This window comes from Helianthus annuus, chromosome 16 (assembly GCF_002127325.2).
Source record: "Helianthus annuus cultivar XRQ/B chromosome 16, HanXRQr2.0-SUNRISE, whole genome shotgun sequence".
NCBI lineage: Eukaryota > Viridiplantae > Streptophyta > Magnoliopsida > Asterales > Asteraceae > Helianthus > Helianthus annuus.
In genome coordinates, this window is record NC_035448.2 from 85686766 (window position 1) to 85714154 (window position 27389).

At 38.1% G+C, this 27389-nt stretch overlaps 1 protein-coding gene and 1 long non-coding RNA gene across 2 annotated transcripts; both read right to left on the bottom strand.

Annotated features, from left to right (window-relative positions):
• LOC110918817 lies at positions 1-27389 on the bottom strand. Its single transcript, XR_002581562.2, has 2 exons — positions 27027-27389; positions 1-218 (listed from the first exon to the last, which is right to left on the bottom strand). It is a non-coding gene; the product is annotated as an uncharacterized LOC110918817 (long non-coding RNA).
• LOC110918816 (phospholipase A1-Ibeta2, chloroplastic-like) lies at positions 24087-25873 on the bottom strand. Its single transcript, XM_022163098.2, has one exon. The coding sequence runs from the start codon at positions 25740-25742 to the stop codon at positions 24168-24170; it is 1575 nt and encodes a 524-aa protein (XP_022018790.1). The 5' UTR covers positions 25743-25873; the 3' UTR covers positions 24087-24167.

Below are 27389 nucleotides of genomic sequence, written 5' to 3' on the forward strand. Positions count from 1 at the left end.
TGATCATGAAAGTTTCTCATTGCATACGAAAGGTAAACATACTACATGCCCGTAAAAATAACTTCAAATATCCAAAACATTACATTACTGAAAACGTAGATTAAGTGTTTACATCACGAGACAACATATTGTCTGGAAGTTTACAACTTTATTCAAAAGTAAACATAAACAACATCCACGAGCAAGAGTAGGACCGTGCGCACATCCACTTTAGTTACCTGAAATACATGTGAGTTTTGGAAAACGTCAACATAATGTTGGTGTGAATTCATGCAGTTCTTGTATTGAACGTCTGTATACTTAGTATGAAAACGTGATATGTGTCTTGTAAAAATAAAGTATTCTTGTGTAAATAAGGTATTCTTGTATAAATAAAGTATTCTTGTGGTATGAACCAAATAAAGTATTCTTGTGTACGAACCTCGTACAAATAAAGTATTCTTATGGTATGAACTATAAAGTATTCTTGTATGTATCAGGGTTGTTAATGGGTTGCAAGGCCATTAACATGTGACACAACATAGGAAGTCACCAACCCATAGGCATTTTTCTAGTTGTCGATTCACGACGGAGACACAAAAGCACTACTCGGTACTAGTTCTCACCAAGAGTGTGGCTGCCCGGTCACCCGTTAGATCTAACCTTTTGTTCTGCGGTCTAAGTATGTACATGATTAATGGTGCTTATTGTAACGCTCTGCTCTTTTTGTATTTTGTTTTTTTTAGAAATAACGTGTTCGTTTTTTTCTATTTTTATAATCGCAGTCGAAATCTGATAAAAAAACGGAAAACAACGCGTTTACGCAATTTTTACCGCAACTGACGGTCGTACACGACAAAAATCGGTTACCGACACTATTTTACATGTTTATGACCCTACAATAGCAAATTACAACATTACACGACATTAGGTAGCGAAAACGGGTCTTAGAATTAGGATCGGGCCACTTATAACACACAAAGTGGGCTTGTGAGCCTTGGGCCCAAGCCCACTAACCAAACTAGGTATTTAGGTGTGGAGGAACCCTAAGTTCCCCAAGTTATCAGCCGCACACTATGGGTTTTACCTCCCAATTCTTAGATCTGCACTAATCCTCTTCTATCCACACATGAAGCACACACACAATTCCTACAAAATCAAAACACAAACAACTGATCTTATCACTCCCTCTCGGTTCCACTCTGTAACACAAAAAGGAGGTTCCAACTATCAGACACCATCACCTCCACTTGCTCTTTCTCTCTCTCGGCTCGAGTTGCAGGAGACGGCTGCCGGTGACTTTCCGGTGCCGGTTCTCCGACTAGGCGCCCCCCCCCCCCGACAAGCTTCCACCTGCAACACCCCTTCTTCTCTGGCGCCTACCTACCAACCACCTGAAAATCCGACCGCCACCAACTCATGGTGGTAGTGGAGAACAGCAGCAGCAACGTCGCCACACGGCGGTGGCGGTGACAGACGGAAGTGAGAGAGATCGAGAGAGAGAGAGAGAGAGAGAGAGATGATGACGATGGCATAGGCGACCGGCGATGGCGGCCGGCGACGATGCACGGCGACGGCCCGGAAGGAGCAGCGATGATGGCGGTGCTCCGGTCAGTTCGTCCTCAGTTCAGTTCCAGGTTATGTTTTGTTTTTATTCGATTTGGATTTCGGTCGGTCGAATCAGTTGTTTGCTCAACTCGTACAAATCAGCGGTAGTGGTGCTGACTTTGCGTCGGATCTGTTTGGCTTCGGCTCCGGTTCGAGTTTCGCGACGCAGTAGCTTCTGGTCAGTTGTGATTTGGGTTTTACTATCGCGTGTCAGTCTCGGGTCAGGTCCAAACCGCAAGTTCAGGTTTCCGTTCACTCGAGCCTCGGGTCAGCAACTTCGGTTCAGTTCAGGTTAGAAACCGATGTGTGTTATGTTTATTTAAGTTACAACTTCAAGTATCATTCTAATCTAGTTCGCGTTTCAATTCAGTTCATTTCGGTTGACTAGAGTCAACTCAGCTTTGGCTCGGTTCGACAAGTCAACATCGATCAGCATTGTTCGGGTCAACTCAGCTCCGTTTCGGTCAACAGTAGTCAACCGGTCAAACCCTCGGCGATTAACGGGCCAACGGCTCATTCGAGATTCGGTACAATTTAAACAATACTAATTTTTATTAATGTTTTATATATATGCATATGTTACTTTAACGTCGAACCGATACATTTATCTATTTATTCATTTTCGGCACTTTTTACGTATATAGTTCATACCGTTGATTGAATATTGAATTTTGAACATATAATTTTGAACACATGCCTTGTCAGGATCGTCCAAAAACAGAGGAGACTCTGCCCGTTTTTCGTAGAATTCCGTAAAACAAAACGTGTAAATTTTATAAAACGAAACCTATCAACTTCGACTAATTTTTATAAAATAGATATAACTGTATAATTATTTTTATTTTTGGACGACATTACAACGACACTTTTGAAAGAATTAATTTAGAAACGTTACTTAAACTATATAAAATACCTAAGTATATATAAATATCTTATACCTTTCGCCAAAATATAAATACATATATACCAAATATGCTTTTCGTCAAAAATATATATATTCATTATTTTGACAACGCGCCTACAACCCTTTTTATGAAATCAATTTAGAGTTTTCTTTCATAAGCGGTGTTAATTATATACGTTACATTCTAAATTCCAATTCTTATCCTTCGTCGTAATTCCGTCTATTCATGCACCATCGCTTGCCTATATAGGGTGACATTGGTGTTCCATCCTTCTAATCTTACGCTCGTCAATACTTGGATAATCGGAAGACTTAGCAAAACTGTGAGTACACTCGACCCATTTACATTTTAAACCACTTTTGGGTTGTAACATGTTACCATACAAAAACTACACTTACACACACTTAAACATACTTTGTGAACTCAATCCGTTATACATGCTACTTGTTATGCTAGATAATACATGCTTTATGCCATTACTATGTTATACCCTCGCTTAACAATTATAGCGCTATAGGAGTAGCACACCACCCGACGGGGGATTGTTAGGTCTTTATACTATACGGTCTCGTCACTTTTGTGGCGAGGGATGCTAAATACTAGTGGACACTTTGGGTTTAGATGTAATGATATGCATGCTAATTACCTTGCTTACAAATTGCCATGTGGATTCGAGTAAAATGTTTTTTATACTTATGTTATACTATTTAAACCTTGTGTACTCGCCTTTGCTTTTGCATTGAATTTTATTTTAACATGTTACAGGTTGATGATGATGATGCTATGAAATGAAGTAGCAATGATGCCTAGATACACATATAGACGTTTAGGTTTAAATGTTGTATCAATTTTGATTATGTTGTTATGTATTTCTTTTGAACTTGTTATTTGAATTTCCTTGTATTGTTGACAAATTAAATTATGAAATGAAATCGGTTTATTAAATATTGACACAAATAGTGTTATGAAGTCTCTAGCAATCTTCACACTTCGTCTCATCCCGATGTTTCCGCCATTGGTTGGGGTGTGACAGATTGGTATCAGAGCCATAACTATAGGGAATTAGGGAAAGTAGGAATGCTTTAGCCTAGTCTATAGTTTTAGAGCTTTATTCTTATGTTTTGCTTGAAACTACTTGCATGATACCTTATTTGTTCTTATTTATTCCCTTTTGATCTTTTAAGCATATATGTCGCTTATGTGTTAACACTTGGCATGCTATATTTGCTTTATTATGTGCTAATACATGTTTTATTGTCCCATTCATTATGTGCTATTCTTAATATGCTTCATTGTGCGTTTAAATTTGTTTGTTTATTCCTTTAACATACTCTTTCCCTCATGCATTTTACTCGACTATTCTAAATCCGTAAACACTCGCATTATACAAATGAGACGAATTCACCAAAATAGGCGTGAAACCCACAATTTGGTGAACGACTCTCAATCTATCTATTCTTCTTTTTACACGAGATATCGCCATTAAGCTAGGAGTGAAATCCACATCTTAATGGTAAATCTCAAATTTCAAATTCTAGTGGACCCTTGTCAACATGTCGAAACTAAATTTTGACCCGATGAGTACCAACCACACTTAGGATACGAAATCGTCAAGTTAGGGGTGAAACCCGCACCTTGGCGACTAGTTCCACTCCTTGATATTTTTTTAAATCCCGCCAAGTCTCGAAATTTCGATTGATTTGGGACATGTAGTAACCGGAAGGGTAAATACCGTTAACCGACTTGTCGGCGAGAGTATTTTACCTATTAGGCCAAAGCATGCTCCTCAAATTCAAAAGACTTTTCGACCACTTTGGTTAGTCAAAGTTCCGTTTTGGAACCATCCAAATTTTGATCAAACATGTGTTTCTATTATTTATTTATACGATGCAATCTTTCAAAATCGAGTTTACTTTCGATTTCTCTTTTCACACACACAACATATCGAACCTTTTCCATACATTTATATATATGCATGATTTCATATAATTTAAATTCATATTCCTTGTAATGACGAGTGGGACATATCATTAAGATTGGAGTGATTTCCTTACCTTGACGATTAACTCCACTCCCTTTTTCTTAAAAAAAAAAAACGACATCACCAACGAGTTAGGGGTGATTCTCTTACCTAGGTGATCGTTACCAAAACGCCTCTTCAAAATATCTTATTATGCAAACTCGATCATATTTTATACCCAAATTGTTTATCATTATTCAAAATACCCACTCATACCGATTTCAAAATGCATTGTTTTATCAAACATACTTCTTATTCTACAATCTATTTTCACTCAACTCATATACGCGAAATTCATAATCATGTCTTAAAACGTTTTATTGCTCGAACTTCAAAACCTTACGAAATGCTACCTATCAATTTAATCGGCTCAATGAAACTCTTGCCCATGAACTTCATATTCGACTTAATCACTAAAACATGCTCACCTTCTACTTTTAATCAAAATCCAACCAACCTTTCTCAAATACTTATAAGATCTTATAGAAGTTATATGATTGTTTTACCAAATACCCTTTTCAACATCAACAAATCATTTGTTAATTTTTTTAAACACTAAGTCCTTTTGGCTAAATTTCTCTTCTAAGGATCCTAGTTTTCACAAGAACCTCCTAAATTCATAATTTCTTCTTTGATGAAACGAACTTACTTTTTAACGAAAACCTTTTTCCTACACCAATTTACAAAACACGTGGGCAAGAAGACTTTAATGGGACCGACCATTTTTCGGATTACGTAAACCCTTTTAAAAAAATTAGCATTTCTATTTGTTACAAAATACGTTATGCATAACCAACGAGTACTTTATGTTCCTTTACATATACAAACTATGTTCTACCTTTCAAATCAGGCTCAATCTAATTTTGATTCGATAAACTCAACGTTTTGTTGGAACAACTATACATGCACATCGTCATACACGTTTTAGTCGATATCTCGCGATAACACCATTTATATCGTTCGTATCTACATACTTAGCCTTTCTAATCCGCAATGCCTCAACGTACACCATATACGCAATATTTATTTTTCATACCTACACCTATGTTCATACGTTTTATGCTTGTACTCATACACATACTACTTATACGTTTTACGCTTCTGCTTGTACACATACTACTTACACGTTCTATGTTTATGCTCATACATACATGCGTATTCATACTTAAACTTATGCTCATACTTTCATCCTTACTCATGATTCATACATTCGTACCTATACGCGAGCGTAACCTGAGGGATTCGCTTGCGTGGGTCCCACACATACATAAACATGGACTTGCTTATATACTATATTCTTGTACGTACACATTCTAAATTTTTTTCTTTTTGTGTATACCCCGATTCATACACAACTAGTACAAGCTATGTGGATCAAGCGACGATCAAAATAATCACGGGTGCACACGGGATTATAGTGATAGGCGTATGAGAACCATAGAGTGTGCTACTGCGTATGGTAATAGACAGAACATAACATGACACCGAAGACGAAACGGACGTAACATGGTCAAAACATGGTGGATACGCCGCTGGTACTTCCTATATATAAGTGTTTTCACCATGTTACCAAAATTTCGTAAAACGTGCCATGAGAAATTCAGTGTTTTGCAGACCTTTATGGACCTAATACAAACTTTAAACAACTCACAAACGTATTATATCCGATTATCCACGACGAGACTTCATTCTTAGCACGCTACTTTCGTCTATCCGTTACTTCTGCTACCCTTATACTCATAATCGTTTATTAGATCAATCGTTCACCCTTATATCTCAATTATTCTTTGTGGTCTCAAACTCCAAAACCTCAATTTTAAACAATCCTCTTCGGTTGCCAAAAACCCTTTCGAGTCTTCCTTTTGAATAAATTTCGGGACGAAATTTTCTAAAGGAGGGGAGACTGTAACGCTCCGCTCTTTTCGTATTTTGTTTTTTTAGAAATAACGTGTTCGTTTTTTTCTATTTTTATAATCGCAGTCGAAATCTGATAAAAAAAACGAAAAACAACGCGTTTACGCAATTTTTACCGCAACTGACGGTCGTACATGACAAAAATCGGTTACCGACACTATTTTACATGTTTATGACCCTACAATAGCAAATTACAACATTACATGACATTAGGTAGCGAAAACGGGTCTTAGAATTGGGATCGGGCCACTTATAACACGCAAAGTGGGCTTGTGAGCCTTAGGCCCAAGCCCACTAACCAAACTAGGTATTTAGGTGTGGAGGAACCCTAAGTTCCCCAAGTTATCAGCTGCACAGTATGGGTTTTACCTCCCAATTCTTAGATCTGCACTAATCCTCTTCTATCCACACATGAAGCACACACACAATTCCTACAAAATCAAAACACAAACAACTGATCTTATCACTCCCTCTCGGTTCCACTCCGTAACACAAAAAGGAGGTTCCAACTATCAGACACCATCACCTCCACTTGCTCTTTCTCTCTCTCGGCTCGAGTTGCAGGAGACGGCTGCCGGTGACTTTCCGGTGCCGGTTCTCCGACTAGACGCCCCCCCCCCCCCCCGACAAGCTTCCACCTGCAACACCCCTTCTTCTCTGGCGCCTACCTACCAACCACCTGAAAATCCGACCGCCACCAACTCATGGTGGTAGTGGAGAACAGCAGCAGCAACGTCGCCACACGGCGGTGGCGGTGACAGACGGAAGTGAGAGAGATCGAGAGAGAGAGAGAGAGAGAGATGATGACGATGGCATAGGCGACCGACGATGGCGGCCGGCGACGATGCACGGCGACGGCCCGGAAGGAGCAGCGATGATGGCGGTGCTCTGGTCAGTTCGTCCTCAGTTCAGTTCCAGGTTATGTTTTGTTTTTATTCGATTTGGATTTCGGTCGGTCGAATCAGTTGTTTGCTCGACTCGTACAGAATCAGCGGTAGTGGTGCTGACTTTGCGTCGGATCTGTTTGGCTTCGGCTCCGGTTCGAGTTTCGCGACGCAGTAGCTTCTGGTCAGTTGTGATTTGGGTTTTACTATCGTGTGTCAGTCTCGGGTCAGGTCCAAACCGCAAGTTCAGGTTTCCGTTCACTCGAGCCTCGGGTCAGCAACTTCGGTTCAGTTCAGGTTAGAAACCGATGTGTGTTATGTTTATTTAAGTTACAACTTCAAGTATCATTCTAATCTAGTTCGCATTTCAATTCAGTTCATTTCAGTTGACTAGAGTCAACTCAGCTTTGGCTCGGTTCGACAAGTCAACATCGATCAGCATTGTCCGGGTCAACTCAGCTCCGTTTCGGTCAACAGCAGTCAACCGGTCAAACCCTCGGCGATTAACGGGCCAACGGCTCATTCGAGATTCGGTACAATTTAAACAATACTAATTTTTATTAATGTTTTATATATATGCATATGTTACTTTAACGTCGAACCGATACATTTATCTATTTATTCATTTTCGGCACTTTTTACGTATATAGTTCATACCGTTGATTGAATATTGAATTTTGAACATATAATTTTGAACACATGCCTTGTCAAGATCGTCCAAAAACAGAGGAGACTCTGCCCATTTTTCGTAGAATTCCGTAAAACAAAACGTGTAAATTTTATAAAACGAAACCTATCAACTTCGACTAATTTTTATAAAATAGATATAACTGTATAATTATTTTTATTTTTGGACGACATTACAACGACACTTTTGAAAGAATTAATTTAGAAACGTTACTTAAACTATATAAAATACCTATGTATATATAAATATCTTATACCTTTCGCCAAAATATAAATACATATATACCAAATATGCTTTTCGTCAAAAATATATATATTCATTATTTTGACAACGCGCCTACAACCCTTTTTATGAAATCAATTTAGAGTTTTCTTTCATAAGCGGTGTTAATTATATACGTTACATTCTAAATTCCAATTCTTATCCTTCGTCGTAATTCCGTCTATTCATGCACCATCGCTTGCCTATATAGGGTGACATTGGTGTTCCATCCTTCTAATCTTACGCTCGTCAATACTTGGATAATCGGAAGACTTAGCAAAACTGTGAGTACACTCGACCCATTTACATTTTAAACCACTTTTGGGTTGTAACATGTTACCATACAAAAACTACACTTACACACACTTAAACATACTTTGTGAACTCAATCCGTTATACATGCTACTTGTTATGCTAGATAATACATGCTTTATGCCATTACTATGTTATACCCTCGCTTAACAATTATAGCGCTATAGGAGTAGCACACCACCCGACGGGGGATTGTTAGGTCTTTATACTATACGGTCTCGTCACTTTTGTGGCGAGGGATGCTAAATACTAGTGGACACTTTGGGTTTAGATGTAATGATATGCATGCTAATTACCTTGCTTACAAATTGCCATGTGGATTCGAGTAAAATGTTTTTTATACTTATGTTATACTATTTAAACCTTGTGTACTCGCCTTTGCTTTTGCATTGAATTTTATTTTAACATGTTACAGGTTGATGATGATGATGCTATGAAATGAAGTAGCAATGATGCCTAGATACACATATAGACGTTTAGGTTTAAATGTTGTATCAATTTTGATTATGTTGTTATGTATTTCTTTTGAACTTGTTATTTGAATTTCCTTGTATTGTTGACAAATTAAATTATGAAATGAAATCGGTTTATTAAATATTGACACAAATAGTGTTATGAAGTCTCTAGCAATCTTCACACTTCGTCTCATCCCGATGTTTCCGCCATTGGTTGGGGTGTGACACTTATGGTACCCTATTCATGACACGATTTCTCGTATCATTCCTCAAAAGGCATCATACTTGGTACTAGTTATCACCAAGTGTGCTTCTCGTTTTTGTATTCATCATACCATTTATAAACATTGTGATGTTTATAACATGTATTTCACCCCCGAAGTTATAAAACTGAAAATGGTTAAAAGAAAAGGGGGAGCATGAACTCACAACTTTGCGTTCCTTGCGTCGTAAACTTTACCGGATTTGCTTAACTAGCGTCGTGACCTAAACGTGTTTTATCAACGTTAGTTACTTGACTTGTATCGCACAAGTACAAGTCACTATCTTTTGTGTATTTGTTCTTGTGTTAAAAATAATTTATATTTTTAACTATGTCTCTTACTTATATTATTTTCTCAACAATAAATATAAGTATCTTGTATTTTCCACCCGAATTATGTATTTTGTCCAAAACTTCATTTCATGTTTATAACTTGTCCAAGTTATTTATTCCATCAAGTAATATATTTTCATAGATATATTTTCTTGTATTTGTCTAAGCATGTTGTATGTGTATTTTTGTATCTTTACTTCTTACAAGTATTTAGTGTATTTTCAAGTCCTAATACACTATTTCATGTAATACATACTACATACAATTAGCACAAAATTTGGTGATCAATAAATATATATATTTTTCTCAAAAATATACATACTTAATATCAATTTTAGCCTTGAAGAAATCATCATTTCTTTACTTGAATTTTACACAAAAATTAGGGAAACCTTGGTAAATATTTTTAGATACATTTTTAGGGAATAAGTTTCTCAAAACTTATATTTTTCTAAGTGTCAAAATTTTATAGAAATTTTGACAGAGTCTCCCCTAAAAATGGAGGTTTCCCATGTTTTTAAAACATGTGTTTATTTTCTTTTAAAATCATCACAATCAATAATCAACGTATTCAACACTTTCCGAGTGTCAAAATCAAGTAATTTCACTACATCATGAACTTGAAGTTCTTGTAAAAACTTGTAGTAACTTACCATGTTATTTAGTAGGTCTAGATACCCTTAAAAACATGGTTGTTTGTTTGTAAATCACGTTATTAAAAGATTTGGTCCTTTACAACTTGAAATCAAATTTTACAAAAATGTTTATTTGTAACATCTTCTTGTTTCTCTAGTATCTTTACACTTATTTCATTGCAAAAAATAGTGTAAGTTTGAGTAAAAACCAAGATTTTCTAAAAATTATATTTTAAACTAGGTTCTTTTAGAAAAAACCACTCATGAATCTTAGATTCACAAGATTACTAGCTTGCTTTGATTTTTATTTTACCAAGGAATCATTCATTCATCAAGTTCATGACTAGACAAGAAGACGATTATTCTAGGTTGTTACATAATCATCCTCCCACTTGCTAGATCATGTGTTTAATCACAATCTAGCAAGCTTTATGTGATGATCAACATCATCATTTCAACAAACAATCATCACTCATACACTAAACACATAGTTTCATCACTATTTCATTATGTGTAAGACTTATGTTCAAGATTCATGTTCATATTCTTTAGTGTTCTTAAGATTTTCAACATAACAAGTCTTTTAACCACCAAAAATAGAAGTAAACAAGAGTTTATAAGAATCTTACTGTTGGGATTGAACCCTACCAGAGGAACAGATAATGTAAAGCCAAAACCGGATCACATCAGTGGACTATCAATAAGCAGCTGTTTACTCTTTGCTTTCCCCTTGAATATGGCTCAAACATCTGATATGCTCCAAAGTACTGCTTCTATAAACATCTGCTGACCTACAACTGCTGATTCTACTCAAGCACTGATGAAGACTAAAAGCTCTGCTGTTCAATCTGCTGCCTTGAGTCAAGCACTGCTGATCATGACAAGTACTGCTGGGTTCACAGCAGTGGAATGATGCAGCAGCAGTTTTATTCTTTTTATGTAATATAATGTAATATTTAGTAGTTAGCAAAGCAGTAGTTGTATAGATCAGTAGATAGAGTTTGTTAGGTTGTTAGATGTCACTTTCATGGTGACGTCAGCTGAGATGCTTCAGTGGTTTGGTTTGCCTATAAATGGAGCAGTGCATGTACTGTTACATTTGATTGACTGAGTAGATTCTTCTTCTCCGGTCCAATCCTTTCATCTTGTGCAACCAACCTTGGAGTATCAGGCTGAGGGGGAGCTTAGTATTGTAAGCATGCTTGTAATCATTTGCTTTGTAATTCAATCATTTGACTTAATGTGAAGCAATTGTTTATCATACTATTCTCTTCTTTGGATTGTGTTTACAAAGTTTGTATTCATTTCCGCTGCACTTTTCACTGTTTAATATTCTCTGAATGATCAGTTTATACAAACAAACACAATCATGAGAGCCTCCGATCCTAACAATTGGTATCAGAGCTTGGACAGTCAAATTCGATCTAACCATCAATTTGACATAACAGTTCAGCTCAAAATTCATTGATACTAAGGTTGATTGTATTCAGTTGAAAAACAGAGTAACGAGAAATCATGTTCAAAATGATGACTCAAAAGCTCTGTAAAACAACCAAGATGTCATAAGATTCACAAATCTCATACAACTGGTGATGTCATGCACAAATCACTCATAGTTTCCAGATCTGGAAACTTATCTGGTAACTATGGTGTGCTCATCTTCATTCAAAATTGATTTCAACTGTTGTTATGAAATTTGTGATGTTTTCATATTTTACACTAAAGTATGCACCTTAGATCAGCAAACCTATCTTCATCTAAACACTAGAGTTCTGCTGACATAGAAAGAGGGAAATAAAGCTTTAGTCAAAATTTCTTATGTGCTCAAAGGCAGGTTGAGAATCCTCAAAAGGACCAAATCTACTTTGTCAAAACACATTAAGAAAATAAGGTGTCAAAACTGTCCAAATCATACGTAATGTGAGATCTGGTAATAAAACATGCACAAATGTGGCCATATCTCTCAAAACATTACTTCAAAATGATTCTGGACTAAACGTCTTCAAAATAAAATCTCCCTGTGAGTATTTCTGAATATGTGAATGGGAAGGGTAAAAAGGGAAAAAGAAAATGAACAAATCTCAAAGTGTGGTTATCTCAAAACTTTTGAATCCAAAAGAAAAAGAGTATAAGCATAAAACACTTATGAGGTCAAAGTTGGGTAAACAGTGGTCATCATGCAACTGTGTGCTTTCATCAAATACAGGAATCGTTCAGGTATCTATGGCATCTCCAGTGATTGTCCTTAAAAGAAAAATTTACAATCAATTGTCAAGAAAATGACCCCAAACAATGGTCAAAATAACTTGAGAATGATATGATCATGAACTTATTTGAAAAGCTGTCAGATCCTTTTGATAATTTTCAAAACTTCCTTTAATTTTTTTAAGGTGTTTTTCTCTAAATAAAACCAGATATATATTACTTTTTATAAAATATATTTTGTACTTTTACTCATTTTTGATAGTAAAAGTTCATCTCTGGTCAGGATGCAATTTCCTTACTTTTGTGTGAAATTACTATCCTTAAATCTGATCAAAAGGAAATGGCACACATATCAAGGTCATGTTAAGCTCAAGTTTGGTTGTCACAGATCAAAAATTGATTGCAAATTGATTTTGAACTACTGAGATACTCATGTTCTAGTTCAAATAATTAGACACAAAATGAGTAGCTTTAGTAGAAATGTCTTCATCATCTGGGATGCTAAACCACTGTCTGGAATAATGGACATTTGGCCAAACCTTGAACGAAAATTTCTGTAGATAACTGCTGGCAATTTAATCTTGATAATATACATCTAAAATGTATTTTGTTAAGAATAGCATTTCTGGTGCTCAACAGATGTTAGATAAGATATTGTGCTTTCACAAGATAAAATCAATTCCTACATCTGAACAAGCAGATGCTAAATTATTTGTAAAAAGTCAAAACACTGCTGCACAAACAGTTGTTATACTAATGATCCTCATTATTGTCTTTAACCACTGTTGTACCTTAAATGCTGTTGTGCTTCAACATCTGCTCTCTAAAATCTGTCAACTGCTGATAGTCAACTTCTGTTCTTTCAAGAACACTGATGTTTAAAATCATTGTTCTATCCACTGATACACCCACTGCTTCATTTCATTACCGTTGTAACTACTGATGCTTGATCCATCAGTGGTTGTCAAAACAACTGTCCTCCATTATTTACCATTCCATCAGGGGTTGGCACGTGGTCAGTTTTTAGCCGTCAGATCATTATAACCGCTGCCACATCAGCATTCACTTTTTCCCTAAAATAAAACCCTGATTAAACCCAAACAGGGGCTCACACTGTCGAATTGAATTTCAAATATTCTCTTCACAAAGCAGTTTCCCACTCTTCTTCATAAACTTTCTTCGATCTTCTTCATAAAAAATGACGAAATCAAAATCGAAACCAAAATCAAAATCATCTTCCTCATCCGCTCCTAAAGACGCCAATCAAATGGCTGTTGAACCAAGTGAAATATCATTCAAAGCTCCTCACAACTATTTGAGAATACTCACAAAACCCACAACCGACGACACCTTCAATTCCATCATAGACACCATATCTGCATCTAAGTATAAAACTTTGTTAACAACAGATGCTCCCATCTACCTAGAAACCCAGAGAGAGTTCTGGAAAAATGCCACTCTTGAGAAACAAGATGATGTCATCAAAGCCATAAACTCCTCAATAAAGGGAAAAACCATCCAAATCACACCGCAATCTATTTCAGAGGTCTTCAAAATCGATGATCAGAAAGGTAAAATTTCTTTCTCAAAAACCGAGTTGAAAAATGATTTTCTGAACAGGGGATATGTAGAACAACCTAAAAGGGATACCTTACAAAAAGGTTATTTTCCTTCTGCACCCATATTTTTATTTCACACACTTTTGATGTGTGCTTCAAATAAAACAACATCTTTTAATGAAATACCATTAAAAATTCAATGTCTGGGCTATGCTATTTTAAATAATAAAGATTACAATTACTCCCAGGAAATTTTTAATGATATGGTAAAGAATGTTGACAGCAAAGCATTTATGCTCTTTCCACGATTTATGAGTTATCATCTTGAACAAAAATTTGAAAAGAAAGATGCAGATTTGCTCAAATAAGGTTCTCCTTTTCAAATAAACGGCTTAACACCTGAGACTTCCTCAAGGATGTTAGCCCCTGTAAAAACAAAAGCAGGGGTACCTGAGCAGAATTTAGCAGATGAAACTGCTCCTCAGGTATCTGCTGCTGAGCCCACTGTTCCAGGTGATCAAAGTAGCACACCCACTGTTTTGAAACCCACACTTGCCACCACAAAAAGAACCAAAAAGAAAATATCCAGAAAGCCCACCAAACCCAAAACAAAGGCATCTCTGGAAGATGAGATCCCAGAGACAATGCCAGTGACAGCACAAAAGTCACCAATAACCATTGCTGCTACTTCCTCACAGCAGGTGGAAGAAAGATCTCAACCCTTGCCTCAAACTCCTCCTACATCCTCACAAAAGGATCAGGTTGTAAACACAGGGACACCACAATATGAAGCTCTGGACCCACTCGGATCCATCTTCCACAGTCCTGATCCCAAGGACATGTCTCTTTCAACGCCTTTACCCTCACCTCACATAATACCACCATCCACTATACCTTTGTTGCATGCAGCTGATGTTACTAAGACACAAACCAATTCCTCTCAAACACCTATCACTGAGAGCATACTTCAACAGGTGACTGGGTCTGATGTTGACACTTTTGTTATCCCAGCAACAACTGAGGAGGTTACACTGCAGGAATTACAAGTAATACCTGTCAGTAGTTCAAGTGGAGCAGCCACTACAAATGTTGAACCCACTGGTTTACATTTGGACAGTGGTTACATTCATAAGACTCCCTTGAAGGCAATTTCTTCAATAGCACCACTGAGAACCACCAGTGAAATTGTTTTAACCACTGGCAACATCAAAAGGTTATCAAGTGCTGAAGAAAGAAGTCCCCAGTACCAAGAACAAGGGGCATCAATGGCTGACTTTTGGGACTCTGTTCCTAAGTCATTCATTGGTAAAACCACTGCTGTTGGGGATTCAGATGATCCTGTTAACTCAGGTGATGATTCAAGATATCAGGAATTGACGGGCAGGGTCGAAAACCTTGAAACCTCAGTTGCTGAAATAAAAGATATGGTGCAGCAGCTGTTAAAAGCTCAGAAAGCCCAATCAACTGCTCCTCCTGCTCAAGCATCTGCTCAACAAGCACCTACTGCAAATGAGTTATGGAACCTATTCCAACCACTGCTGGAAAGACAAAAGCAGATGGCAGATCAGCAGCATGCCATACATGTTCAAAAGCTGACCAATATGGTGGAATCAAGATTCAAGGATACTCAGGCGGATATAAAAGCTATAAAGGCTCACATTCAAAGTGCCTCTGGAAAAGTTCCCTCCACTGTTTTCTTCATGAACGAACCCTTCTCAGATAATGCCAAAAAGGGGGAGAAGATCAAGTGGAAGAAAAAGGGAATTGATGATGGTATATATGTTGAGCCAGAAAGTAGCCAAACCAAAACTGCAGTATCAACACACACCACATCACCACACACCACCACAACTACTGTTCCACCACCATCTGTGTCTACAGCACCAAAACCACCATCACCATAAAAAACAACCAACCCATCATCACCTCCTGCCAAAAAGCAGAAGACGACAGATGTTATAACATCTGTTGTAATGGCAACAGTAGTTGAAACACCAGTTGTTTCAACTGCTGTTAGTCAGCCACTTATCACCACTCCAACAACTGCCATCATAACCCCTGCTCAAAAGCAGAAGACATCTGCTGATACATCAGTAGTTGTAATGACAACAGCGGTTGAGACACCAGTTGTTTCAACAGCTGTTATTCAATCATCCACCACTGCTCCCACCTTTTCTACATCACAACCAAAGCTCTACAACAGAAAAAGAAAGCCAATCTCTGCCGATGAGGGTATACATGATCCTAATGCTGCAAAATATCCATTGGAACTTGAAGCTATCAAAAATGAGATGAGGCAATTCTATACAGAAGAAGATCCTTCAAAAAGAAGATTCTCCTCACTCATAGGTTACATGGCACCAGAGGATATGGATGATTACCTCAAAATCAAGGCAAGGCAAGCTAAACTAAGAGCTAAAGTTGAGAGTCAAAGTGAAGGTCTAAGCGAAGAAGGCATTGCTAAAAGACTGGATTTCTTCCTCACAAAAGTAAAGCAGATAGAAGAATTTGCACAAGAACTGAACAAAGAAAAGGCTGAACAACGCAAAAAGTTAAGAAAACAATATCTAGCCTACATCATGAAAGAAAAATTCTATCCTACTGAAGAAAAACAGTTTGAAGGATGGCCAATAGTCGCTCTAAAGCATGAGGCTGATAGGATTGACAGAATCAAGAATGATCCTACAAAGAAGAAAAATGCTCTAAACTGGAGCAAATACAAAAAGCTCATTGCTGATCTCACTGCTGAGTACAAAGGAAAGAAAAAGGAGCTGGTGGATGCAAAAATGGATACTGCTGAAGCCATATCAAAATGGTCAAAACAGCAGACTGATGAAGCCTATGAAAGGCTAAAGAAAAGAAAGATAAATGTTTCAAGTGCTTCAAAGAAACGTGAACAAATGATGAAGCTTGAACAGCAGATTGAAAACCTCAGAACATTGTTCAAATCAGCAGACAAACCTATTTTTGTGTCAAACCAAGAAGAAGGTAAACAGCTGACTGAAGAAGAGGTCAAAGAAAAAGAAGCAGAGTACTTCAAGGACACCATCATGAAAATGGGTCTAAAAGAAGACAGCTTAACAAATCTTCAAAACCTTGTTAAGAAGGTATTAAACAAACCTGCATCACCAAACACTGCAACAGACATGTCAGAAATTGAAAGGCAAGAGCAAATTGAAAAAGAAACTGCATAAGACATAGCTGCAGCAAACAAAGTCATTGAAGAAGCCTTCAAAAGAATGTCTGAAAGTCTGCAAGTGTTCACAAGGCCATCATCTCCTAACTCATCAAAGAATAAATCTCTCCCAAGAAACCCATTTGGTTTAAAAATACTAAAGTAGATGTCTGATCAAAAGACCCACGTATTGACTCTGGTCAGAACCAATGGTGAAGTTAAGTACATATCAAGGAAAGAAGCACTAGGCCTTAGTGTTGAAGATTTGCAGGATCTCCTTGAACTTACACTGTGTAGGGATGAAGATGACCTAAGTTCCAAGGAATTTGAAGCTGAATTTAAAAGACAAGCTAAGGAACTTTTGGTGAGAAATAAAGGTCCTGAATAATGAAGGGTTTTGGCAATATCTGTTCCAGGGGGAGATTGTTGGGATTGAACCCTACCAGAGGAACAAATAATGTAAAGCCAAAACCGGATCACATCAGTGGACTATCAATAAGCAGCTGTTTACTCTTTGCTTTCCCCTTGAATGTGGCTCAAACATCTGATATGCTCCAAAGTACTGCTTCTATAAACATCTGCTGACCTACAACTGTTGATTCTACTCAAGGACTGATGAAGACTAAAAGCTCTGCTGTTCAATCTGCTGCCTTGAGTCAAGCACTGCTGATCATGACAAGTACTGCTGGGTTCACAGCAGTGGAATGATGCAGCAGCAGTTTTATTCTTTTTATGTAATATAATGTAATATTCAGTAGTTAGCAAAGCAGTAGTTGTAAAGATCAGTAGATAGAGTTTGTTAGGTTGTTAGATGTCACTTTCATGGTGACGTCAGCTGAGATGCTTTAGTGGCTTGGTTTGCCTATAAATGGAGCAGTACCCTGTACTGTTACATTTGATTGACTGAGTAGATTCTTCTTCTCCAGTCCAATCCTTTCATCTTGTGCAACCAACCTTGGCGTATTAGGCTGAGGGGGAGCTTAGTATTGTAAGCATGCTTGTAATCATTTGCTTTGTAATTCAATCATTTGACTTAATGTGAAGCAATTGTTTATCATACTATTCTCTTCTTTGGATTGTGTTTACAAAGTTTGTAATCATTTCCGCTGCACTTTTCACTGTTTAATATTCTCTGAATGATCAATTTATACAAACAAACACAATCATGAGAGCCTCCGATCCTAACACTTACAACTAGCTTAAAGCTAGGGAAGAACAAGATGAATGATGAGTGGGTAAAAGCACACAAGAGGGGTCCTTCAAGTTCCGTGAGCACCGAGTCTCCTAAATCACCTTGTATCACCTTGAGATACACTTGGAATGCTTGAAGCTTGAATGAAAATGGGTGGTGTGTGGTGGTGGGTTGTAGCCGTGAGCAAGGGAGGGGTGGAGGAGGAGAATGAGTCTGAAAGATGAATGTAAGTTATGATCTTCCATGTGATTTAATAACCATGTTTCCCTTAAAACCTTAGGTTAATATGTTTGTAAAGTACTAGACAAGATCCTTACACAAATCTTGGGGGAATCCTAGGAGATTACACAAAATTAAGAAAGATCTCACAAGATCAAGGTGGGGCCACTATATGGGCCGATTACTTGCATATGGTGGGGGGGGGGGGTAATGTGTAAATTTTGAACCATGAAGTTACTTGTAATCATATTCCAAGTATCTAGTTAGGGTAGTTAGTTACTAGATATTTTAGTGTGTGTTAGGGTGTCCAGTGATCATAACTAGCTAAGAAATAATTAAACAATGCTTCTAGTAGTATTTTTATGTTCCGGGTAATGTCCGGTTGTTCGGTTAAATACCGGTTCGTTAAAGTGCTAAATCGCACCGTTTAGTGTCTTTTATGTCCCCTTTTGTAACACTTTCAATTCCCGACACTTAGGGAAGTATTCTGAATGATAAATCATGAATTTTGCATAATATTTACGTGTTAAAAGCTGATTTATAGCTGAATTTAATAAAATTCTGCACTTAAAGTGCGTTTCGGGTGCTTTTTAGTGCGTATTTTAGCTTCCCGGAATCCTATATGTTAACCCTTGTATGTACTCTTGGGTTTTAATGTATTCTTGTCGTTGGACCTATGCCTAGGCTCCAATTCTATGGTCTAACTGCTTTCGGCAGAATTGTTGACATAATGTGTCTTACCGGTGAGTTTACTAGTATTTCTGACGCAACGCTGTTCATTAATGCATAAAGTAATTCTTGTAGTATAAAACGTGCATGAATTCACTTTTTTAGTATGTAATCAGACAATGTTGACATTTAAGCACATAATTGTAGTCATTAAATAATTATTAAAGTGTACGAAAATTACCGGTTTGGTGCCAGTTGTCACATCTTGTTCATCATGTCTTCATCTTCTACTTCAAATCCTACGTTAACTGGCCTTGCCCTAATGATCGCCATCAAACTCAACCCCAACAATTACATATCATGGAGGACACAAATGAAACCCATTCTCACTTACCATCATTTGCTGCCACATGTTGATGGAACTCTCTCACCACCGAATCCGACAATTATGTCCGGTGAAAAAGAAGTAACAAATCCCAATCACACTACATGGCTTAGGGATGAATAACAAGCCATCATCCTTCTCAATGCCTCCTTATCTGAAGAAGTTTTTTTCCATAACTGTTGGGCTCTCCTCGGCCCGCGAAATCTGGATGACTATTGAAGCCACTTATTGCAATGACTTCGTTGAAATGTCCAAAATCTCCAGGACAATCTCCGTGCTCTAAGAAAGGGTGAAAAATCTGTGGCTGATTTTGCACGGGCCTTCAAGGCTATTTGTGACCAATTGACGGCTATCGGTCACCCCATTGATGCTATGGATCAAGTCCATTGGTTCTTATGTGGCCTCGGTACGTCCTTTGAAAGTTTCTCTATAACTACTCGTTCGGTACGTCCTATTCCATCTTTTGTTGACCTTATTGAAAGTGCCGAAAGCCATGAGCTTTTTATAAGAAATTTGCATGGAACAATGTCCAATGATAATTCTAATATCATGGCGTTCATGGCTCAATCATCCACTGACAACAATAATAATTTGTTGAGACCTACTGTGGGCGGTTCTCCTGTGAACAGTGTTCCACAAGCCCAATATGTTCCCAGGCCCAGTCGTTATAATACTCATCGGCCTCATAGGTCTAACTTCAATCAAAATATGTACAAGGGCCGTAATAGGTCCAATAGGCCTGCTGCCAATAATTTTAATAGGCCTGTTTGCCAGTTATGTCAAAAGCCCGGTCATTCCTTGACCCAATTTTATCATCTTGCATCCTATGCTCAGTCCACCGTTTCACCGGATCAGTTGGCACAAGCCTTCCATGCTCAGTGTCAAAAATATACTACAGTCCCTGATTGGACGTCCAACACCGGGGCTACCACACACATGTTACCAAATGCCTCTTTTCTTCAAAATACCACCCCAATGCAAGGTAATCAAAAGGTGTTTTTGGGTAATGGTCAATCTCTTCCCATTACCCATGTTGGTCAAACCAAACTTTTTGGTGATATTGTTTTAAATGATGGCTTGGTTGTGCCATCCATTACTAAAAAAATATTATCTATTGGCAAATTAACTGAAGATAATCATGTTGATTTGTCTTTTCTCATCCTTATTTTTATATTCAGGATCAACAAACCAAGAAAACACTAGCCCAAGGATGCCGTGAGACGGCCTTTGTGTTCTTCGCCCGACTCATGAAGCTTTGGTTTCCATATCTTCTTGTCCACAGGCTTCTTTTGAGTTGTGGCACTCTAGACGTGGGCATGTTAATTTTGAGACTTTATTTCTACTTAAAAATAATGGTTGTGTGAACTTTACTTTCGTTTTACCCAAACCGAGACTTTGTTCGTCATGTGAGATTGTTAAGGCGAAACGCCAACCTTTTTTACATAATGATAAATGTGCGTCTATGCCTCTTGATATTATACATTGTGACTTATGGGGACCCTCTCCAATAACATCTATTGGAAATTTTCGTTATTATGTGGCCTTTGTTGATGATCATTCTAGGTTTACTTGGCTATATCCAGTTAAGGCAAAATCTGAATTTATGGATGCCTTGAACATTTTTATATCCTTTGTTCAAACACAATTTTCCACCAAAATTAAAATTTTTCAAAGCGATGGTGGAACCGAATCCACTAATTATCGTGTTCGCTCTATATTTGGACAAAATGGCACTTTTCATAGAATATCTTGTCCTCATACTCCACAACAAAATGGACGGGTTGAACGAAAACATCGTCACATTGTCGAAACCGGGTTGGCAATGTTGTTTCATGCAAAATTACCCACTACATATTGGGTCGATGCTTTTTCTTCGGCGGTTTTTACCATCAATCGTTTACCGTCCAAATTATTACATGGAAAATCTCCATTTGAGATTTATATCTTCAACGACCAAACTACTCATTTTTTAAACCGTTTGTTTGTCGTGTCTTTCCGTGCCTTCATGATTACACTCCTCATAAATTATCACCCCTGAGCATCTCATGTGTTTTTATAGGCTATTCCTCCAAACATAAAGGTTACAAATGCCTTGATCCTATTACCTCACGGATATATATTACAAGACATGCTCGGTTTGATGAGCATCATTTTCCGTTCGACAAAAACACCACCTCCACCAAACCTATTAAGTTGATTGAGGTATCTACCTTTTTCGACACCTCTCCTACCTTTATACAAAATTCTCCATCCTCCAATTGTAATACCCCTGCTCCTTCTTCAAGCTCAAATAACAGCCCATGTACAAAGTTGAAAAACTCAGCATCCATACATGTTAGCCTACCTTTTTTTCAGACTGATCGTTCTTCAGGCCCATCTCCTCAGTCCCATCTCCTCAGTCTGATGTGGGCTCCTCGCCTGGCAGTCCACCTTCCCAATCTGCATTGGGCTCTCAGGAATGGACTAGTGGCCCAGCTCCTAATGATAACTCAGACTCTGAGTCTTCCTCTGGCCCCGATTTGCCTCCATCATCGTCTGGCCCATCATCTAGTTTTCGTCCAGTCCGCCAACCCATGATTCTTCGGAGACCGCTGTCTCGTCTCCGGCCACATCCATTCCTCCACCACCGCCCCTCCCGTCTCATCCCATGATGACACGTGCAAAATCCGGCATCTTTAAACCACGACATCGTGTTGACCTTGCTCACACGAACTCGATACCTCTCCATCGTGCTCTCTTCGCAACTAATGAGCCCAACACATTTCATAGTGCGTCAAAGGATCCTAAATGGATTAATGCTATGGAAGAATAATTTCACGTTCTTATCAAAAACAATACCTGGACCCTTGTTCAACAACCGTCAAATGCTAATGTTGTCAGTTCCAAATGGATTTTTCGTACGAAATTTAAATCTGACGGTTCATTTGAACGATACAAAGCCCGTCTTGTTGCTCAAGGCTTCACCCAAATTTCGGGTCTTGATTACTTGCATACTTTCAGTCCTGTTGTTAAAGTCACTACTGTCCAAACTGTTTTTGCTCTCTGTATAATTCACAACTGGCATCTCCATCAATTAGATGTCAACAATGCCTTTTTACATGGACACCTGTCAGAAAATGTTTTTATGGAACAACCAAAGGGTTTTATTGATGTTCAATTTCCATCTCATGTTTGTAAATTGAACAAACCTATATATGGCTTGAAACAAGTGCCTAGAGCTTGGTTTCATTGTCTAAGTGTGTTTCTGATCAACAATGGTTTCACATGCAGTCGTGTTGATCCTTCTCTATTCATTTATAACCACAATAATTGTATCATGTATTTACTTGTCTATGTCGATGATCTTATTCTTACTGGAAATCACTCTCAAACCATTCAATCTTTCGTTACCAATCTTGATAAGGAATTTGCCATCAAAGATCTTGGGAGACTCAACTACTTTTTGGGATTGGTGGTTACCTACACTTCAAATGGTCTTTTCTTGAATCAATCAAAATGTACGATGGATATTCTAACTAGGGCTAAGATGTTGGATGCTAAACCAGTACCAACACCTTTAAGCTCCAATGTTTCCTTTGTCACTACAGGTACACCCGTTTCAGACGCTACACTTTATCGATCCATTGTAGGTGCTCTCCAATATCTTACGATCACGAGACCTGACATCTGCTATGCTGTTAATCAAGTTAGTCAATTTTTACATGCTCAAGCTGTTGATCACTTTAAAGAAGTCAAGCGGATTCTTCGGTATCTCAAAGGTACTATTGCCTTTGGGTTACACTATAGTCGTCCCACTACTACATCGCTGCTTGGATACTCTGATGCTGATTGGGCTCGCTGCTTGGAAACGTGTCGTTCTACTTATGTCTACTCAATTTTTTGGGTGGAAACTTAATTTCTTGGAGTGCCAAAAAGCAACCGACTGTTGCAAGATCCAGCTGTGAATCTGAGTATCGTGCTATGGCCAACATTGCTGCTGAAATTGTTTGGATTACTCATCTTCTTCAAGAATTACATGCTCTTCCACCTGATCGACCAACTATACTATGTGATAATCAGAGTGCTTTGTTTCTCACACAAAATCATGTTTCTCATAAGCGTGCCAAACACATTGATTTGGATTATCATTTTTTACGTGAACTTGTCAATGCTGGGAAATTGGTTACTAAATTTGTTCCGACCAAGCTTCAGGAGGTGGCTGATATCTTCACAAAGAGTCTTCCTACGTCTCCGTTCAATACTTTTCGACATATGCTACGTATTGGTCCACCACCGTTCAGCTTACGGGGGGATGTTAGATAATATTTGTATTTGTGTATTTATTGTCTCTATTTGTTAGTTCATTTATTTCGGGTCTATATATTGTATCTTGTAACCTTTGTAAAGCAATGAAAATCAGACCCTTCACTATATATATATATATATATAATGTAAAAAAGTGAGGCCGGTGAGATGTATATTAACAAGAAGTCTATTAATCCCTCTTGAAAAAAGATTTGTTTACAAGTTATGACGGACTTGGCAAACAATTTGACATTTGCATATTTCTTTCTAAGTTTAACTTTAACCCATTTGCTTTGCTTGTGTATAGTTTCTTCACATTTGAATTTTGTTCATGTAGCAACTTCACCAAGCTTCTTTTGGCATTTGCTCTAAATGGACAACTTGATGCCAAGAAACCGTCTACCAAGTGTAGATATGCTTCCAAGTCATGACAACATGACACGTCGGCGTCCGGTTTTAGATAAGGAGAGTTCTTCGTGTCAACTCTTAGTTCCGTTCCAGCGTGTGTGTAGGCCCATGGCATGTTATTATCGAGTATGTTCAACACTTTGTTAACACTTTTAGACTCTCTTAGCTTCTTATCAAGTTCTTCACTAACGAACATTCCTGGAACCCTAGTTATAATATCTTGAGAGTTCGCTATTCGTAGCACTTTCACGTTTTGGGCACTAAGACGCTTTGCAAATCCACGATTTCCCACTCGTGGGCCGCCAAAGGTATAAACGGCTATTGGTGGCATGTCATTAGTACACGTGCTTAGATCATCGGCCACTAATAAAGCCAATGCCGCACCTAGACTATGACCGGTTACCGTTATACTTAGGTTTTCACCTTTGTATAATTCGGTTAACCGTTTAACTTCTGTAACCACCGACTCTGCCAGGCTCGTGACATGAGACCCAGCGGTCTTGTACAGACTCAAAAACCCGCACTGTACCTTCGGTTGTCCGTAACTATCATCTCTTTTTCCCGGTACTTTCACAAGTAGGTCCCGCATGTTCTCGGCCCATTCAAGACACGTGGCGGTTCCTCGTAGGGAGATCACAATATCCCTCCGCCCCATACGCGATATCTCACGTTGATCCTCGCACACAGCTACATAACCGATGCAGCTCGTGCGCTGAGTCATCCACTCGAGATCCGGCGCCACCTTGTCGACCCAGTCGGGTAACCCAACTGAGGCGGTGGCGTAGAGGGTCTTTGTTACCCGGAAAGATCTGTCCGGCAAAGCCACTTGCCGGGGTGACGGTACCTCCTTGCCGGAGGTGGCGGGATTAGAATGAAAACAATGATACGCCGCCTGAATAAACTCGCCGTACCGGACCATTTCTCGCCGGAGATTCTCATCCAGCGGATCAAGTAAACCTTCCCAATTATTGCTTCCATGATACTCTCTCCACCTCGAAGCCAGACTGTTTCGCGGAGAATATTCAATACCGTTTTTCGACAACAACCTTTGCAGCCGGTTAAGGTGGCGGGGGGACATCTCCTCCGCCGCCTTATTTACCGGCCAAATTTGAGGCAAATTCAGGCCTTCTAAAAGACCTTTTACTCTACTCTCCGGCAACCCATTATCTGTCGGAGCTGTTTTTGGTTCCGATTTGATGACTTGAGGCTCTGTGCCTATAAGTTTTTCAAGATTTGAGAGGTGTTGTCTGGTGAGCTTGGTGGTGGTCTTTGATAAACATGCTTTTATTGTCGGTGCTAGCGACGACGACATATTAGTGTTAACGGCGGCGAATCTTGCCTGAAATATGTGAAGATTGTGCGCCGGAACCGATGATCCGATTTGCATCATGGTTGTTTAAGGATTAAAGTTTGAAAGGAGAGAGTCAAAACCTGAATGTTAGAGAGAGAGAGAGAGTGTTTGAAGGAGAGAGAGAAAGAGAAAGCAGAGGTTAGTTGAGAGAAAGTGGGGGTGGATGGAGCTTGCTGGGGTATATATAGCTACTTAATAACGTGTACAGAATTTTGTTACATCTCAAAAAATTAAAAAAATTCAATCTTTACCCCAAATATTGGAAATTGTCAAAGTGAGTCCTTTGAAATAAGGTAAAGGCGCTTAGCCCCTTTGAAGATTAAAGATTCCCCAAACTAGATATGACTTTTCTAGACATTTTATAAGTTTGGTCAACATTATAAAAAAAATAAGTTTGTGTATGTTTGTAACTTGTTACACTAGTCAAATTAGCTTTGCTTGACTACAAACCAAAACTTGCTATCATATATTATCATAACTGACCTTGTTGAATGTATGTTAACTTAATTTGATTTTTTTCTAATTTCGTATTTAAAATGCACATAAAAAATGGCAACATAACTTTGTTAAAAAATCAAGTTTTCTTAAACATGTAGAGTGTGACCTTAACCAAAATACACACATGCTTGTGCATACATACATATATATTTCTTAATAATCAAAATTTATGTGATGTCAATTGATATTTGTGATGATTTATATAACATGTCCATGCTAAGATCCAGTAATGGATCCATTTTTCTTTTTTTTTGACGGGGGTAGAAATTGGTTTCAAAACAAGACGGGTAAAACCTGTTCATACTTATCCACTTAATGATATTGTAAAACTATTTGTACTTGTTTACTTAGTAATTCATAAATTTGAGAACTATTTGCACATGGACTTCAAAAACAATCTAAAAAACTTGCAAAGTTACAACTTTATATCAAAGTGATTACATTTATCATCAAGATTTCATCTCAAATCAACACAGAATCAATATTCAGAATGGGAAAAAACCTTAACTGGATTCAAGAGACAACATTTGAGGTACTGAACCACTCAATCTAAGTGCCCAATTTAGTCAATAAAAACTACTGAACATAACCAACAAGATTAAGGATTTTCTAGATATTAAACTGATGATAGATACCCTAGTTTTATTAACAAGATTTAAGATTTTCTAGCAACATTTGAGAAACTCAACCACTCAATTTAAACCCTCAGTTTGACCAACAAAAACTACGTAACATAACCAAAATTTGGGTTTTTTATCAGGCTATTAGAAATCTTGAATTGATGATAAGAACAAAAATAAGTTCACGAATTCCAAACAGACTCACCTTATCTTGTTTCCCAACATTCCGAGCGCCAAACTCCTCCGGCGACTTCAAAGAGGCCATTTCACGAAAAACCTGGTGTGCATCGGTGATCTGTAACCAGAAACTTTAAATCCCACCACCGATGGAAGAATATAACAGTCACACTCACTATGTGGATGAGGCCGTGAGTGTACGCTGTGCCCACCATCCCCAAAACGTAAATCCACCACTGCTAGGATGACATCTAAGATACAAGCTTTTATATCATTGGTTTTATTCAAAATTTAAAATCTAGTTGTAGTAAAAAGGGTTGTTTCTCTGTATATCCTTTTGGTGCCGTTAAAACACATATTTTCCCTACGAAACATGGAAGACCGACTAGCT

What these genes read in the sequence shown, in the direction of transcription:
- LOC110918816 (XM_022163098.2), bottom strand. Translation starts at nt 25,742, where the DNA reads ATGATGCAAATCGGATCATCGGTTCCGGCGCACAATCTTCACATATTT.